Genomic DNA, 16,325 nt, shown 5'->3' with positions numbered 1-16,325 from the left:
ATATATATATATATATATATATATATATATATATATATATATATATACTGCATTTTCTTTGCTGTTGACAACCTTTATATTTGCAATTAATTTGATATTTTTTCTGATGAAATTCAGACATTTTTCAAATTTTTATTACACCAGTCAAAAACCAGACGTGTCACGGTGTAGTCTCCGTTTGTCCATCGGTCCATACATACACCCTTACGTCGTTAAACTTTCTCTTGTCCAGGCCATAACTTCTGATCCGCTCAAGATAATTTAATGAATTATTATCCACTTGTGCATAATCACTGGACGGAGTGTCGCATACAGCTTTCATCAACCCAGCTCCAAGGTCGCGGTCACAAATCAAGGTCAAAGTTAAAACAAGGGCATTGCTTGTCCGGACCGTAATGTCTTGTCTATCCATCCATTATCTTTACTCGCTTCTTCCTTTTTGTGTCATGGGGGTCACCGGTGCCCATGTCCAGCAGTCACTGTGCGAGAGACAGGTAACATCCTGGACAGGTCTCGAGTCCATCACAGGGACACACAGAGACAAACAACCATTCACTCTCTCACTCACACCAAGGGACAATTTAGAGTTACCATTCATCCTAACATGCATGTTTTTAGTCTGTGGGAGGAAACTGGAGTACATGAACAGAGAGAACGTGCAAACTCCACCCAGAAAGGCCCCCTGGCCGGGATTCGAACCGGAGATTTTCTTGCTGCGAAGCAGCAGCTCTAACTGCGGCCCATGCTGCTTAACATCTTATCCTCTCAAGAGATTTTAACGAAACCAATACAAATTTGTGCCTCCACTAAATGGCGTCACATAATCTTTTCTTCACCCCAGCTCCAATGTCAAGGTCACAAATCAAGGTCAATGTTATAAAAGTTTTGCTTGCCCGAGCCATTGCTATAGATTATTGTACAATAGTTTTTGGATTGGCGTGTAATGTATGCCGTGCTCTTGTTTTCATAGGCTCACCAACTGGCCCACATGCATGCACAGGCATGCAACGGAGGAGTTACTTCACCAAACAACCATACAAATGAGGAGGAGGAGGAAGAAGAGGATGAATATGACTATGACTATGAGTCTCTGTCAGATGGTGAGGACGGGTTTAAGATTTAAAACTGGGAACTAACTCCAAAGCTCAAGTCCAACAAGATTTCTGTACATTTTTAAGCTAATTACTCCTACTGTACACTTTTACTTTGGTTTCTTTAAACTGCTTTCTTTTTACTACTTTATTCTGTCTCTCTGTTTAACAGTTGGGTGTCTTTTTTGTTTTTATTCTTATTCTTTTCCATTTCAATTTTTTTTCTCACCTGTTTTCCAATTAGCTGATGTCCTCACAGCCTCCACTGCCTCATATGGCCTTGAAGGTAAAGTCCTGATGTGCCTCACCAAACTCTATAGAGTTTCCTTCCTATTGTGCAGTGGTATAGTTGCAAAAATTAACATATTGATCCTAATAATTGGTAATTGGTCCAGACTAATCTGCTGGACTTATATAAAACACTGCAGAACAGCTTCAGAGGAAACTGGAACAAAGAAGTGCGTTGTTGCTGTTTCATATGCTTGCTGTCTGCTTTTGTTGCATGAGAATCATGTCTCCATTTGATTTGAATGAGAAGTATTTTCATGACTTTTGCAGTTTGACAGAAACTAGACTGCTGATGCAACTTTGATGGCATGAATGAACAACACTCGGTCTAAAAAAGCAATGAAGTGCGTTAACAGAACGATAACTTATTGTCAACGTCTGACGTCATGTTTCGGTGATATCAGAAGTGTTTGTCAGGTTCTGTGTGTTTGTCTGTCACTGTTGTCGAGCGTGTTAAACATCAGTGATTCAGCGCAGCCACTAGTCAAATTTGCAGCTACTTTATCTCAGCTTCCCTCACGCTGAACATTTAACGGAACCTGATCTTGTGGGGTGAGATTTGTGTGTTTGTTGTGCTCCATGTGGAACTGACTCCTCATTAAACCAGCTGTCTAAACTCAGTGCAGGATGTGGAGCTACATGTGCATTGATTATTCTTAAAACAAAACACTAGCATTAAATTAGGAAGTAAATGTTTCTAAAAGTTACGTTTAATCAGCGGTAAAACAATTTACTGTACGCGCAACTCATTTCTCCCACAAAGACACATCCCCCCGCTTCTTCCCGCCGTACTGTATTTGTCTGTGACCTCGCCAGTGACTGGGCAGGCTCATCAGGGAAACAAAACAAAGCCATCTGGTTTCTCAGGCCCTGCGCTGCCCCGGCAGTGAACAACAGACCAGGGGAAACTACCCTGTCCTGGTCCCAGTCCCAGCTTTGCCCTCTTGTCTAACAAACAGTTCTTGACCTTTAAAAAAATGCACATCTTAACGCCTCCAGTCTGCAGCTTGAACAAAATAGGTTGAAATTGTATTCACTGTGTATATATGTTTAGTATTTACAATTAGTTTACAAAAACTTGAGTATTAAGTGGTCAAGCTGAAATCTGTGGATGAACAGTAACTCCCTCCAGTCTCTCTGTCTCCAGTGGCTGTCTGCAGCAAGACATTAAAGGTCAACCCTATTGCTAAACCGGTTTTAAAAGAAGGCCAAAGATTTCAGATGCCAAGTTTTCCTTGCTGTTTGGTGGGCTTGGAGTAAATGTGGAGGAGGAGGAAGAGAAGCAAGAACTCCTGACGGCTGCTTCTGTTTACTGTTGAGATATATTTCTTTGAATGTTTCTAAGAGGTCATCTTTGTGGGCTTTTGTTTCAGCGATGCTTAAGGATTTGAACTTGTTCGCATAGTCTTATTGTCTTTTATGAATGGTCCTCTAATCATTTACACCAGTCCAAATGTTTTCCTCCCATCTGTAATGGATGCCAAACAAATGAGCATGAAATAGGAATACATTTTAAAAAGCCTTAAAGACGCAGATGCATTGAAATAGTTTTTATTTACAGTTCATAGAGATGTGGAGTTTCTGGTTTCTGCCCAGATGTGAGCTTTTGATCATTTTTTACAACTACATCTCTGTTATTTGGTAATCCACACTCAGGTTTGTGGTCATGCCAGTCCAGTTGGTTTGTGTTGCATCTTGCCAGCGTAACAATTGCTCAAATCTGCAGTAAACTCTGTAGAGTTTACAAATGCTGTTTGGTATGAAAAGTTCTGGGTTTCAGCAACTTTTTTTCCTTCAACATTCTGTTTTATTTTACAGATAACATCCTGGATGATAAGCCTGATGTCAAAGGTCCAGCAGACAAAGAAGAACAGCCTACTGATGAAATACCTAAAAGAATGAAGAAGGCTGACAATATGATGCAGAGTAAAGGAAAGGTATGACCCTTAACTAGTATATTGACCTAATCCCATCAATTAGAGAAACTATTTACTTGTTTGTTAGTTTTCTCATAGTTCCATTTAAGTTTTTATTGGTTAGGGATGAAGACGTGGATGTTTAAACTGAAGTTTGAGCTGACTTTGTTTATGTACCTCTGAAGTTCAGCCTCGTCAGGTGTTATTTTACTTGTGTGTCATCCTGCACCTGTAGGTGTTTGACATGGAGCTCGGCGAGGAGTTTTACCTTCCTCAGAACAAGAAGGAGAGCCGGCAGATTGCTCAGGAGCTCTCTGACCTCGTCATTTACTGCCAGGCTGTAAAGTTCCCTGGTAGAGTATCTTGATTCCTTTTGTCCCCCCTAAAAGAAACTTTTTCATTTCTTTTTATTTCTCCTATAAAATTTACAGTACTAAACATTTTCATTTTTTTGTACCTTCATCTAGTTTTTTTTTTTTTTTTTTTCATATAAAGAGGGACGTAGTCCAGTTACAGTAGTCCCTCGCTACGTCGTGGTTCATTTTTCACGGACTCGCTCTATCACAGTTTTTCAAAGTAAAATTGGACATGACACACACTTGGCTGATTGATGGATGAGCCGCACGATCGGCATGGCTTTTTTATTTTAAATAAATCATTTAAAATGATTTAGCAACAACGCAGCCCACAGCTATCCTCCTGCAGCTGATCAGCTGATCTCCACTCTGCACAGAGATCAGCTGTGCAGAGCGAAGAAGTGGGCGAGGCCAAGTGCACAGCTGGAGGCAGAGAGCTGAAATCATGACATTCTGTGCTCTTTTTAGAGCGTTTAGAGTTTAGAAACATTGTTTAGAATATTTCAAGAGTGTGGGAAGGGTTTAAAATGCCTATATGTAGGATATATATGTAAATATATAAACAAACTTCTACTTACTACTTGTACTACTATTCCTACTTCGCAGTTTTTCACTTATCGTGGGGGTTCAGGGTACGGATCCCCTGTTATAAAGGAGGGACTACTGTATATCTTAATTCCCATACCCAGTTATAGATCATTTCAGTTTAATCCCTGCTTTTTCCTCCTTTGCTCCACTTTTCTCCACTCCCATGTTCTATTTAAACGGCTCATAGGTCCCTTATGGTTTTAAATGAATTTAATTAAAAAGGCCCTCATGTCCCTGTATAGCACTTCTTTTCTGTCCCACCCAGAACACCCACAGAGACCATAACTGTTCGCCTCCCCATGGGAAAGATATGGCTACATAATTGCACTTAAATGTACTAAACAACACAATTGGTTTTACTGTGCAGTACAAAATGAAGCTTTTCTGGGTTTTATTGTAGTAAAAATAAATCAAAGTCTTTAATGAAATGGCACTCTCCACTTGTACCCACTATTAGGCTTAAGAGTTAACTTCCGATCTTTGAGTATGATCTTAATTCATCATTCCAATTTTCAAAACACTCAACTTTTTCCCTTTACACAGAGAATTTCTATCATCTTCAGTAGAAGCTGTCTTCATTCTTTGTTGCAGCTTATCTCAAATATATCTCTTTGTCCCTTATAAACTCTTCCCTCTGTTTGTCTCCTTGTTTCTTTAAATGGCATGTGTGTGGTATTTTTATTTGTGTACAGTTCCCAGAAAGGGAGATCAGAGTTAGGAGAAGCAGGGTGATTGTCCCAGTTCAGGGAAGCAGCACTCCAGTCACTGTTTCTGTTGTTCTGATCAATATCAGATGGTCAGGAAGCTTGCACCCCCCTGTGTGCAAACATTGAAATCATCGTAAAAATGTTTATCATTTTTTTTAAACCCTATGGATTAATTTTTAATAAATATTTTTAGCTGAACCTTTTTGTTTTTCAATTAAAAAATATCATAAAATCATATAAATGAAAAGGTCCTGATATTTTTAGCCACATTGCAGCATTAACCAACTGTCATTAGCTTTAATTGCTATTAACTTCTGCTACATTTTCTGTTATCTTTTATTATTTTTGGCAATTTATCTGTTACTCTATACAGAATTAATTAGAATTAAATTTTTGATTTAAAAAAAGAAAATAAACAGAACAATAAAAAGCTGGGCTTACTCTTAAGGAAAAACAAATGTACAGTATATTAAGTAGTGAATGCACCATACTGTATATGTTGCCTCTAGTTTACTATTAATGACCGTTCTCTTCTTTTTCTCATGTGTGGGAACTCAGGCTTGTCTACATTGTCTCCAACTGGCTCTAGTAGAGGAAAGGATCGAGGAAAGAGCAGAAAGTCTATATTTGGCACAGCTCCATCTCGCTGCACCACAACGGGGGAGCTGATGGCTCAGAGCCGAGCTCCAGGGAAAGGTAAGCAAGTCCCAAAGGTGCTGAGTGTGTCCATGCTTAAAGAATTCACTAAAGCAAGATGATAAAAACTGGAGAATTTGTATTTCCTGTGCTGTAAAACAGCTGAAATGAACTAAAAACCTTCTGAAATGTAGCTGAAAGGGAAGAACAAGCCCAAATTAGCAGAAGAAAGCAGAAAGAACACATCTTTGCTGAATTAGGTTTAAATAAGCAGAAATTAGCACAAAAAATTGTAAATTAGCTAAAAACCAACTGAAATTAGTAAAAAAAAAATGGCTGAAGTTAAAAAAAACAATAGTAGCTGAAATCACTTGCAGAAATAAGCTGAAATGAGCGTAAAAAGGTGAAATTAGTAGAAATAAGTTAATTAGGCTGAAAGTAGCAGAAATTACCACAAAAAAGCTTGAACTTATCAGAAAACAGTTAAAATTACCTAAAAAAAAAATCCCTAAAAGGTAGAACAAGGTTAAATTACCCGAAGAAAGCAGAAAGAATACATTTGCCCAGTTAAGCTGAAAGAAGCAGAAATAAGCACAAAGAAGTGGAAATTATCTGGAAAAAAGCTGAAATTAGCAACAACAACAACAAATAAACAGCTGAAAAGTAGCTAAAAAGCAGAAAGAAGCTTAAATTACCAGACGGAAGTGGAGAGAGGACATTTTTTCTTAATTAGGCTGAAAAAAGTTGAAATGAGTGCAAAAAATGTGGAATTAGACAGAAAAACTAAAGTTATCTTAAAAACAGTTAAATAGTGGCTGAAATAGCAGAAAAAGCTGAAATACATAAATGAGCTGAAAAGAGCAGAAAGAAGTTAGAAGAAGCACAAAAAAGTTGTTAGTAGAAAGAATCTCAAGGGATCACAAAACAGCTGAAAAAACTGCGAAAGTAGCTGAAAAAATTTAAATTTGCACAAGGAAGCTGAAAAAAGCTGAAGCAGAACAAAATGTGAAAGGAGCAGTGAAAGGTTGGAAACAGATCTAAAGATATGAAGGATGGAAAATGAGCTCAATTCATTTTCTATGAGAAAAAAGTCAGACAAGGCTAAATGTTTCAAAAAGCTAAAGTAGCACCAATACCAAAAGTCATTGCACCCTTCTCCTGAACAAGCTGAACGTTTTGAAATATGATTTGTTGAAATAGCACAAAAATTGTGGAACGAGAAAGATGCTGAAAACATGCAGAAAACAAATGGATCACAACAGTGTGAATGCTTCATAAACCAATAAATAAAACCTTGTACTATAATTTTGCTGCATCAGTAATAAAATCCTACTTAGAAGTTCACGTAAATTAATTTAAGACGCTGATGGAGATGCTGTTTTCCTTAGGTGGCTCCGAGCGCCTCAGCTGGGAGGAACAACAAACATCCCCTGTTCTCAACGCCCCCACATCACTCAGCGCCATCATCCGCACGCCAAAGTGCTACCACATCTCCTCCGTCAACGAGAACGCTGCTAAACGCTTGTGCCGGCGCTACTCTCAAAAACTGATCCAGCACACGGTGTGCCAGCTGCTCCGAACTTACCCAGCAGCCACCAGGATCGACTCAACCAATCCCAACCCGCTGCTGTTCTGGCTGCATGGAATCCAGCTGGTGGCCCTCAACTATCAGACTGATGGTGAGGACACTGACCCTTCTTTCTCTTCACATTAACAGAAGGCTTTTTACTCATTCCTTTTAATATTAATTTTTTTTTAAAGCACACATACTATAGACAAAATATTAAACGGACAAATTAGCTTTTTTTTTCTTCATAATTTTGATACTGGATACAATTTTTTTTTAAATTTCCAACTAAATTAAATTTTAAATTTGTTGACTGCCTTTAAGATGAACATGATGTTCCTGTAAAACTGTGAGCCCCAAGATTTTACACCGTTTGGTTTTTCAATTTCTATAAAAGTCTGGTAATTACCGTATTTATGGGGTTATATGTCGCTCCGGAGTATAGGTTGCATCAGTCAAAAAATGCCTCATGAAGAGAAAAAAAAAAACATATGCCGCATTTATTATACGTCGCTGCTGACTCCTTGCATCTGGGAAACGTGGGCCGGTCTCTGTCCTGGTCAGCAGCCGTTGCGGGGGTGAGGGGGCCCTGTCCCTCCAGACACAGCGGGGAGGAAGGGCGCAGCAAGGCTCGTGTTCTGCAGCCCCGGGAAGCGGCAAGGATTTTCTTTTTGGGGGCATTTTGCATGTGTTAAGTTTTTCTCAGTTGTCTCTGAGTGAATGTTTTTTTTGGGGGGGTGTTAGCGGTAGAGGAACAACATATAATTGTCAACAGCCTAGAGGGCCCATTCGCAGCTGCAAATGGTAATGTTTATTCTTTAGTTCATGTCAGTATGAATGAACATTTAACGTTTCAGTCAAAAATTGCATCATAAATAGGGAAAAAAAACATATACAAGTCACTTCGGACTAAAAGTTGCAGAACTGGCCCAACTATGAAAAAAAGAGCGACTTATAGTCCGGAAAATACGGTATGCATCTTTTGCCACTTTATTTTGTTTTTGCCCTTCTCTCTCTTATTCAGGCTTTCTTCTTTTTATTTATTTTTTACTTTTTTCTATCATTCAACCTCAGAAACTCTTTGACATCAATGCTCACTCTGTATTTTCTTATTTAATCCTTTATTTTACCACGAGAAACTCATTGGGATTAAAATATGATTTACAAGAGAGCGCAGCGCCTGAGTGACAAGTTTGATGTTTTCTGTGAAAGTTGTATCTTTAAAAATGTCACCAACTCTCAAATCATTATCAGTTATTTTTCTTATATTTTACTCTCTTTTTTGCCCCCACGTTTTCTTTGTATACCCCCTACTTTTAAGATGAAGAATAATTTTTCTCCTAGTCAAAGTTGATCAATGTAAACAAAAGGAAAAGTTGAACAATAGTTATTTTTCACGTTTGTTTTGCTTGTATGAAACCAAACCCACTCTGTTGGTCAACACCAGCAAGTGGTCTAAAACTAAAGTAAGTACATATTGTATGGATAATGCTGCAGATACTTATCAGTTAAAATAAAAGTCCTACTTATGGCTGTTTTGTCCAATATGATTACAGAAATGAGCAATAAGACTGGAATCTGTTATCACCCCATTTGTTTATCCAGATCAGACTGGTTTTATGAAAGAGAAACACATAATCCAACCAGATAATAAAGCTTTCTGCAGCTTGATTTGAAGGGGTGATTGGCCTTTTCTCTTTCTCTTCACCTCATTAAAAATGGTATTGTGTATATTCTACCTGAAGTGAAAGCTTTATTTATCTTGTTTGTATTTGTTCTAACTAATAGAATAGATTAGCTGCAATAATTAGACAGAATGGCAATAACAGAAGCAATTCTGTTCTGCAATTCTATTTTATTTTATTGTAAATTAGTCTATATGCCGATGACACAATGCTGTTCCCCAAACTCCATTTTTAAATATAATTTTAATTTTACTAGCTTTAGTTGATCTAACATAAACAAACAGTTTAGGTATGCTTGTCTCAGTAATGAGAGATATTTGTAAAAAAAAAAAAAAAAAAATCCTATCTGCAATGTTTAGTGTTATTAACAAAAATTCTTCAGATCAGTATTAAGTTCTCTGTATTTTTTCTCTTCTCTGCAGATCTGCCTATGCAGCTGAACACAGCATTGTTTGAGGCCAACGGGGGCTGTGGCTATGTGCTGAAGCCTGCAGTGCTTTGGGACCGTAGCTGTCCACTTTACCAGCAGTTCTGTCCGAATGAAAGAGATCTGGAGAAAATGAGTCCTGCTGTGTATTCTCTCACTGTGAGTTAGAGCGTCTGTCAGAACGACCACTTCACTTCATTCTTGGTCATTTTATGTTTATTTTTCTTTGATGTTGTAGTATAAAAAAGACAACATTTTATTTTTTTTTGTTAATAATTTCATATATGAACATTGGTGCTTTCTGTGGCTAACTTCTGTGATCTAATTAATTGATTTAATGTCCAGTAACATATTAAAACCAAGTCTTCTCTGCAAGTTTAGTTGATGCTTAATGTGATTGGGGCTCAGTAATCTTACATTATTCTGTGAATGATTATGAAGCATTCATACTATTGTGATCCATTTTACTTCTGTACATTGTATGGCGTGATTCCCATCCCACAGTTTTCAAGCTTTTTCAACAAATCATATATCAAAATGTTCACCTCTTTCCTGCTTTGACTTTTGGTATTGGTGCAACTTTAGCTTTTTGAAAAATTTAGCCTTTTCTGCCGTTTTGTTTTTTTTCCCCATAGGAAATGAATTGAGCTCATTTTACATCCTTTAGATCTGTTTACAACCTTTCACTGCTCCTTTCACATTTTGTTCTGCTTCAGCTTCTTTCAGATTCCTTGTCCAAATTAATTTTTTTTCCAGCTACTTTCAGCTGTTTTGCATTCCTTTCAGATTCTTTCTGCTAAGTACAACATACAAAAATGTTAGAAGAAGCACAAAAGCTTCTTCTAACTTCTTGCTGCTAATTTCAGCTTCTGCTCCTTTCATCTTTTGCTACTATTTCAGCTACTATTCAGCTGTTTTATGCCAATTTTAGCTTTTTTTTTGGCTAATTCCACATTTTTTGCACTCATTTAAACTTTTTGCAGCCTAATTTAGCAAAAAATTGTGCTCTCCACTTACTTCTGGTAATTTAAATTCTGCTTTTTTAGCTACTTTTCAGCTGTTTTTTTTGCTAATTTCAGCTTTTTTCAGATAATTTTCACTTTTTTGTTTTCATTTCTGCTTCTTTCAGCCTAATTTGGCAAACATGTGTTATTTCTGCTCTCTTCTGCTAATTTAAGCGTGTTCTTCCTGAACTTTTTTAAAAACATTTTCTTTCTAATTTTGGCTGTTTTCAGGTAAATTTTAGTTTTTCGTGATAATTTATGCTAATTTCAGCCTAATTAACCTCTTTCTGCTATTTTCAGCTTGTTATGCTCCTTTCAGTTTTTTTTAGCTAGATTCAGCTTTTTCTGCTATTTCAGCTACTATTTAGCTGTTTTTATGCAAATTTGAGCCTTTTCAGCTAATTCCACATTTTTTAGCTCATTTCAGCTCCTTCAACTTCCTCCTTGTAGGTTAAGCTTCTTTCTGCCTTTTCGGCTACTTTTTAGATGTTTTTTTTCTTCTAATTTTAGCATTCTTAGCTGATTTCTTAAGTTTTGTGCACATTTTTGCTTATTTAAACCTAATTTAGCAAATATGTGTTCTTTTTACTTTTTTCTGCTAATTTAGGCATGTTATTCCATTTCAGCTACATTTCAGCATGTTTTTAGCTAATTTCAGCTGGTTTTTTTTAGCATGTTCTTCAGCAAAAAGCATTCACAATGCATTTTCGCAGGAAATGCAATTTCTCTAATTTATTATTATTTTCTCTCAGATTGTTTCTGGTCAGAACGTTTGTCCGGCCAGCAGCTCCGGCAGTCCTTGCATCGAGGTAGATGTTCTGGGTATGCCGGCCGACAGCTGTCACTTTCGTACCAAACCCATCCACCGCAACACCCTCAACCCCATGTGGAGCGAGCGCTTTCAGTTCACTGTGCATTTCGAAGAGATGTGTTTCCTGCGATTTGCTGTAGTGGAGAACAACAGCTCCCAGATCACTGCTCAGAGAACTCTGCTTCTGAAGGCCCTCAAACCAGGTTGGAGTCGGACGCTGCCCTAATGATAACATGACAGATGAACTTTTACTGAAATTCAGTCCAGTTATATTTGTTGTGGTGTATTCCAGGTTACAGACATGTTCAGTTGAGGACGCAGCACAATGAACCTCTTGAAGTGTCCAGCTTGTTCATCTATAGCCACAGAAAAGAGGAAGGTCCTGCAGGGGGCGCAACTCCTTCATCTTTGGTAAGACACTCAGGTCTGGTGCTGATAGCAGGGATTCTAACAAGGCCTGATCGGTTAAGTGCACTTGTAGAACTTCAAAGCCTTCGTAATGACACATCCTCATTAAAGTTTAAAATGTGATAAACTTCAGTCCGAGAACGTTCAAAGAAATGTTGCCGGCCCAGTCAGCAGCATCAAAACTTTCTGTGCTTTTTGCTTTATCATGCTCTTTGAGGAGAATGTCTACTAAAGCAGAAATGTCATATCAGGATGTTTCAAACCAACCTGCTGCCTCGTACGTCTCCTTCCTACACAGCTTTTCAGCTCAGAGGAGAAACATGCTTCTCAGCAACACAGAGTGACAGTCCATGGAGCTCCTGGTCCTGAGCCCTTCAGGGTTTTCTCCGTTACAGAGCAGACCACTGCCAAACAGCTGCTGGACATGGTTAGTGCTTGAGAAATAAAGCTGGATTATGCTGCTACAGCCCAAGGAAAAGAAAGTCCTACTTGATTATTTTTTATGAAGAATTTACACACGTCATACTATCATGCATGTTTGACTGTGCTCCTCCACAGGTTGTGGTGTCAGCAGGAAACCCATCAGATTACTATTTGTGTGAGGAGAAGGTCCCCTTGTTGAAGGAGCGCAGCGACGTAAAGCGCTGTGCTCACCATCGACCGTTAGCGCCTGAAGAAGAGGTGGTCAGGCTCGTGTGCAGCTGGGACACCGAGGAGGGATATGTGGGGAAGATCTTCCTCAAAACAAGAGACGAGGTTCGAAGGGAATAAACAAACGTACAACCTAAATATTAAAATGAAGAGCATGCAGAGCTTTGCTCCGTCATGCCTGTGATCTGTGCTCTGGCTCCCTCTTGTGGTTGTCCTGAACAAGTGAGCATTGAAGTACTTTTAATATTTTGTGGTTTAATTGTTGCAGAACTTCAATGAGAAAATCACAGTCCTGGAGAGGGAGGAGGAGACGACTGTGGGAGGGAAAGATGGAGGAGGAGGAGAGGATGATATGTTCTTTGTCCAGGTCCATGAAGTCTCACCAGAACAGCCTCACACGGTGATCAAGGCCCCGCGGTACAGCACTGCTCAGGACATCATACAGCAGGTAAGTCACCATCCAAATCATAAAGCTGCTCGGAGCACTCAATTCAAAAAGTACTAAATGCAATATTTTATACAAATAAACTACTTTACACTTTTGTTTTGTATTTTTGGGCCTAGACCCTTTCTAAGGCGAAGTATTCCTTCAGTATCCTGACCAATCCCAACCCATGTGACTACATGCTGGTGGAGGAAGTTACCCGGGATGCCGGGTCTAAGAAGTCCTTCACCACCAAGACCCTTCAGCGGGCGCTGCTGGACCACGAGTGTGTTTACCAAGCTCAGAACCGCTGGCGGGGCGTGGGAAAGTTCATTCTTAAATTCAAAGAGCAGGTAGCTGTAAACCTATTTACCGTACTGAAGACCCGAGTTTCACTAAATGGTTTTTGTCATGACCTTTAGACTGTTTTTGTTCTTCCGCTGTTGTTGCTGTGCGAGGAAAATTGCACCGCAGAGTTTGTACTTGTGGTTTTGCTTGTACTAATAACAGATAAATCACTCAGTAAGACGTTCTGTATGCAGAAACGTGCTGTTCATGCTCATTAACTTGTAACATTCATAATGCTTGCATCTTTTATGCCCCTTTCCCTGCTGCTGCTTCAATCTTTGCTGTTCTGTGTTTGGTTTTGTGATTTCCCCTGCAGAATAATTGGGCTCGTAAACTGTGTTTTGTATTCTTTATTCATCCTTCCTTTGCTTCTGGGAATATTCGTTGTGCAACCTTGGAAATAAAAAGCTCAATTCACCTGCGTGTCTGAACAAAAATAAACTAAGTTCTGTTTAATGTGGTTTTAAACATTAAGAGCATGCATCTCGCACAAAACATTTTACTCATCTATTTGCATTCACAACTAGGAAGATGAATGTAAGCACGAGGTCACAATTTTCCATTAAATTTCTTCATTTTTTACCGTGAATCCACCTCTCGTTCCAGGTGGTGCGAGAGGACAAAAAGAAAGTAATTTCCTTTGCCAGCGAGTTAAAAAAGCTGACGAGCCGCAGCCGCAGCATGACCACTGGCGCCGGCGTGGACGGCCCGGCTCAGAGTAAGGAGGAGCGAGCTGCATGCTGCGTGGCTCTGACGGAGCTCCAGGAGTGAGGCTTTGCCTGCTGTCTGTGCATGGAAAGACAACAGAGGTACCGTATGTTGCCTCTAACCTCTAACACCACAGGAGAGAGCTCGAACAAGTCCCCGTCCATTCCAACAAAAGTTTCACGTTGTTAGGATTTGTCATGTGAGTCTTAGGTGGGAAGATCTGCTCATCAAGGATATTTGGCCGTTTGTAGCCAGTTCAAACCGCTTCACAGCTGCCGTAAAATAAAATCCTGATCAGAAACTACTGTGCTGGAGCTGATCAATAAGTTGTAACCAGGCCCAGCAGGGCTCGGCTTCTTTTTAAACTTGTAAGTTTTCATGTATTGGTCAAATCTGTGTGACGCGCCGCAGACCTCTGATTGATCAGTTCCACTCCTCACCGCTTCACAACTCACATGTTAGACAGCTAAGGACTAAATATCATCCTGCACTAACTTGTCCAACTGAAATGTACTTGTTTATGAATCGATCCACATTTAGATTTTCACGTCCTCACACGAGGTTCAGAAGGTCTCTATGAGAAGTTTCACAAACATCGACTAAAGTCAACTCATTCATTTAAAGATGTGAAGTTAGCAGAAACTTTCCTAGAAAGAATTGAACCAGTTTGCATGTTCATACTGTGACTGAAAAATACATTTTTATATCTCAGCGTGACCGCTCCTGTCATTTTACTGTGATTATTGGCTTTGTTGTCATTTTTGTAGTATTTTTGTTGGCAAAACCACACAGTAAGAGTGGAGGATTAAACAGAAAAGCATTAACTGACATTCGAAGAGGTCCACTATTATATTTAAAAATGTTTGCAAACTTGTTTTTGTTAAATCGACGTATTTTAGCCACATTTTGTACAAAAGTAATTATCCTACCAGATCTGGATGTATTTTAAGAAGCGAATCTTACTTAGTTTTTTGGCTAGTTGGATGTGAAACAAAAATAATTTTCAATTTTAGTGTGTGGAAAAGTGACGATCTGCTGACAAAGTGACATACTGGCACACACCCCCCCCCCCCCCCACTGCCATATTTTGAAACTAAAGCTCTGTTTGACACTAACACAATGTTTTGTGTGTAGATGTTGTGTAACGGTTAATTGATGCCGTGCGTTCAGATAGTTTAAACCCAACATTTCGTTACGTTTGCTTTGCAGTGAAGCAACAAGGCGTTTGTTTTGGTTGTCGGCTGCTGTGTCCTTTTAATATTTGTTCATCCGTGCGAGATGTTTGTTTCAATGTTACATCCAGCTGTTTCCTCTGCAGGGTGTCTGTCTGCAGCTGCAAGTCTGAAGGTGTGGGTGGCAGAGGGCAGGGTGGGGGCTGGAAGGTTCCTCCAGGCCTCCTCCTTTAACCTCCTCCAACCCGTCCATCTTCCCACCTGCTCTCTGACCCTCCGAGCCTGGAAGCTTCACCTCCTCAGGAACTGGAAGATCCACAAATGAGTTTTAAGCGGGAGCGGTTCGCCTCCACTGTTAGAGCTACTTTCTGCGAAGGACTGAGGAGCAGCGAGCGTTTGAGGAAGACTCTCGACGTGTCGAAGGAGTCGGATCCTGCTTGGTGTTAGTTTAGCAACTAAAGGACGTGGGTCAGTGTGAGTCCTGTGAAGCTGTGTGGAGTTCAGTAAACAGGGTAAACCCAGCCAGTGACGGCAGTGAGCTCCTTTTCCTCTTGGTTTATTGTTAATATTGTGGCTCCTCTGTAAAAGAAAGCAGAGAGAGATCAATTTTAATAAACTCTTCGAGAGGATGGGACTCGTCTCTCTTCCTCTGGTGATTTACGACATGAAGGGAGCAGACAAGCGGGCTTGTTTGCTTCTTTTCTTGCCGTTTCAGTTTCACGGTACTGTAAGGACGCAGTTAGAGGCAGAGCGTGAAAACTTTCCACTTCAGTCATTCTCTTAATGGAAGCTCCGCGGCTTCTCGTGGCTCCTCGAACACTACGAGCCGTAAAAAGTCACGAGATAAAAAAGCGGCGTTTAAAACAGCCTCTGTCACAAATGTTGATTAAGTTGGGCCATGTTGCAAAAAAAAAAGTTGCAAATCCACCTCTTTGTTTTGGCCTTGACTTTCAGGAGGATTTGTTCTGTTACACAAAGTGTCTCTGTGCTTTAAATCTGACGTTTTAGTAAAAACACAAAGGACCAACAAGATGTTTAAACTATGGCCCAATCAGAACATTCAATTTCTTCAACCATCCCCTCTGGTATGTGGATGCATCTTGTTTATAAGATATGAGCTGCAGAAAAACAGTTAATAATTTCATCTTTTGCTTTCAGCAGTGATGAGTTTGTCTCTCGGGTCCTTTGTGAGAACAGCATCATTTTCTCCAAACATCATTTTGCACATTTTCTTGTTGTTTGATGGTCAAAAGTGTTCTTTATTTTATTTTTTTCTGTCTTCCTATGAATTTTTTTTTTGTTCCAGTTGTGAATACAGTCCAGGAAAAAAAAAAGAAAGGCATAACATACAATTTATTATTATTACTATTATTTTGTAATCTATAATCATTTGAGCCCAGTTCCCAAAGTTTTCATCAGTTTTCAACCTAAACTTGAGTTTTTCTGGGTTATTTTGACCTTTTTTATCATTTGCTTTCACATATTTGACAAAACACTGATAATATTAACTTTATTTCTTTCTTACAGAATGGTGTTTT

At 39.3% G+C, this 16,325-nt stretch overlaps 1 protein-coding gene across 1 annotated transcript in view; it reads left to right on the top strand.

Moving 5' to 3' along the window:
* plce1 (phospholipase C, epsilon 1) overlaps positions 1-15,112 on the top strand; it is a 79,396-nt gene extending 64,284 nt beyond the window's left edge. Inside the window, exons 31-45 of the mRNA XM_037691434.1 lie at positions 971-1,100; positions 1,336-1,377; positions 3,198-3,316; positions 3,531-3,648; positions 5,505-5,642; positions 6,971-7,261; positions 9,257-9,420; positions 11,018-11,279; positions 11,369-11,487; positions 11,783-11,911; positions 12,043-12,240; positions 12,404-12,583; positions 12,700-12,912; positions 13,514-13,625; positions 14,934-15,112. Of these exons, the coding sequence (XP_037547362.1) occupies positions 971-1,100; positions 1,336-1,377; positions 3,198-3,316; positions 3,531-3,648; positions 5,505-5,642; positions 6,971-7,261; positions 9,257-9,420; positions 11,018-11,279; positions 11,369-11,487; positions 11,783-11,911; positions 12,043-12,240; positions 12,404-12,583; positions 12,700-12,912; positions 13,514-13,625; positions 14,934-15,112 (2,394 nt within the window). The remainder of the gene's footprint in view (positions 1-970; positions 1,101-1,335; positions 1,378-3,197; positions 3,317-3,530; positions 3,649-5,504; positions 5,643-6,970; positions 7,262-9,256; positions 9,421-11,017; positions 11,280-11,368; positions 11,488-11,782; positions 11,912-12,042; positions 12,241-12,403; positions 12,584-12,699; positions 12,913-13,513; positions 13,626-14,933) is intronic.
* The last annotated feature ends 1,213 nt before the right edge of the window (positions 15,113-16,325 follow it).

The sequence above is a fragment of the Nematolebias whitei genome, chromosome 17, assembly GCF_014905685.2.
Source record: "Nematolebias whitei isolate Nwh7 chromosome 17, NemWhi1, whole genome shotgun sequence".
NCBI classification, from domain to species: domain Eukaryota; kingdom Metazoa; phylum Chordata; class Actinopteri; order Cyprinodontiformes; family Rivulidae; genus Nematolebias; species Nematolebias whitei.
Note: the sequence above shows the minus strand (reverse complement) of the source record. Positions and strands in the feature narration are given on the sequence as shown.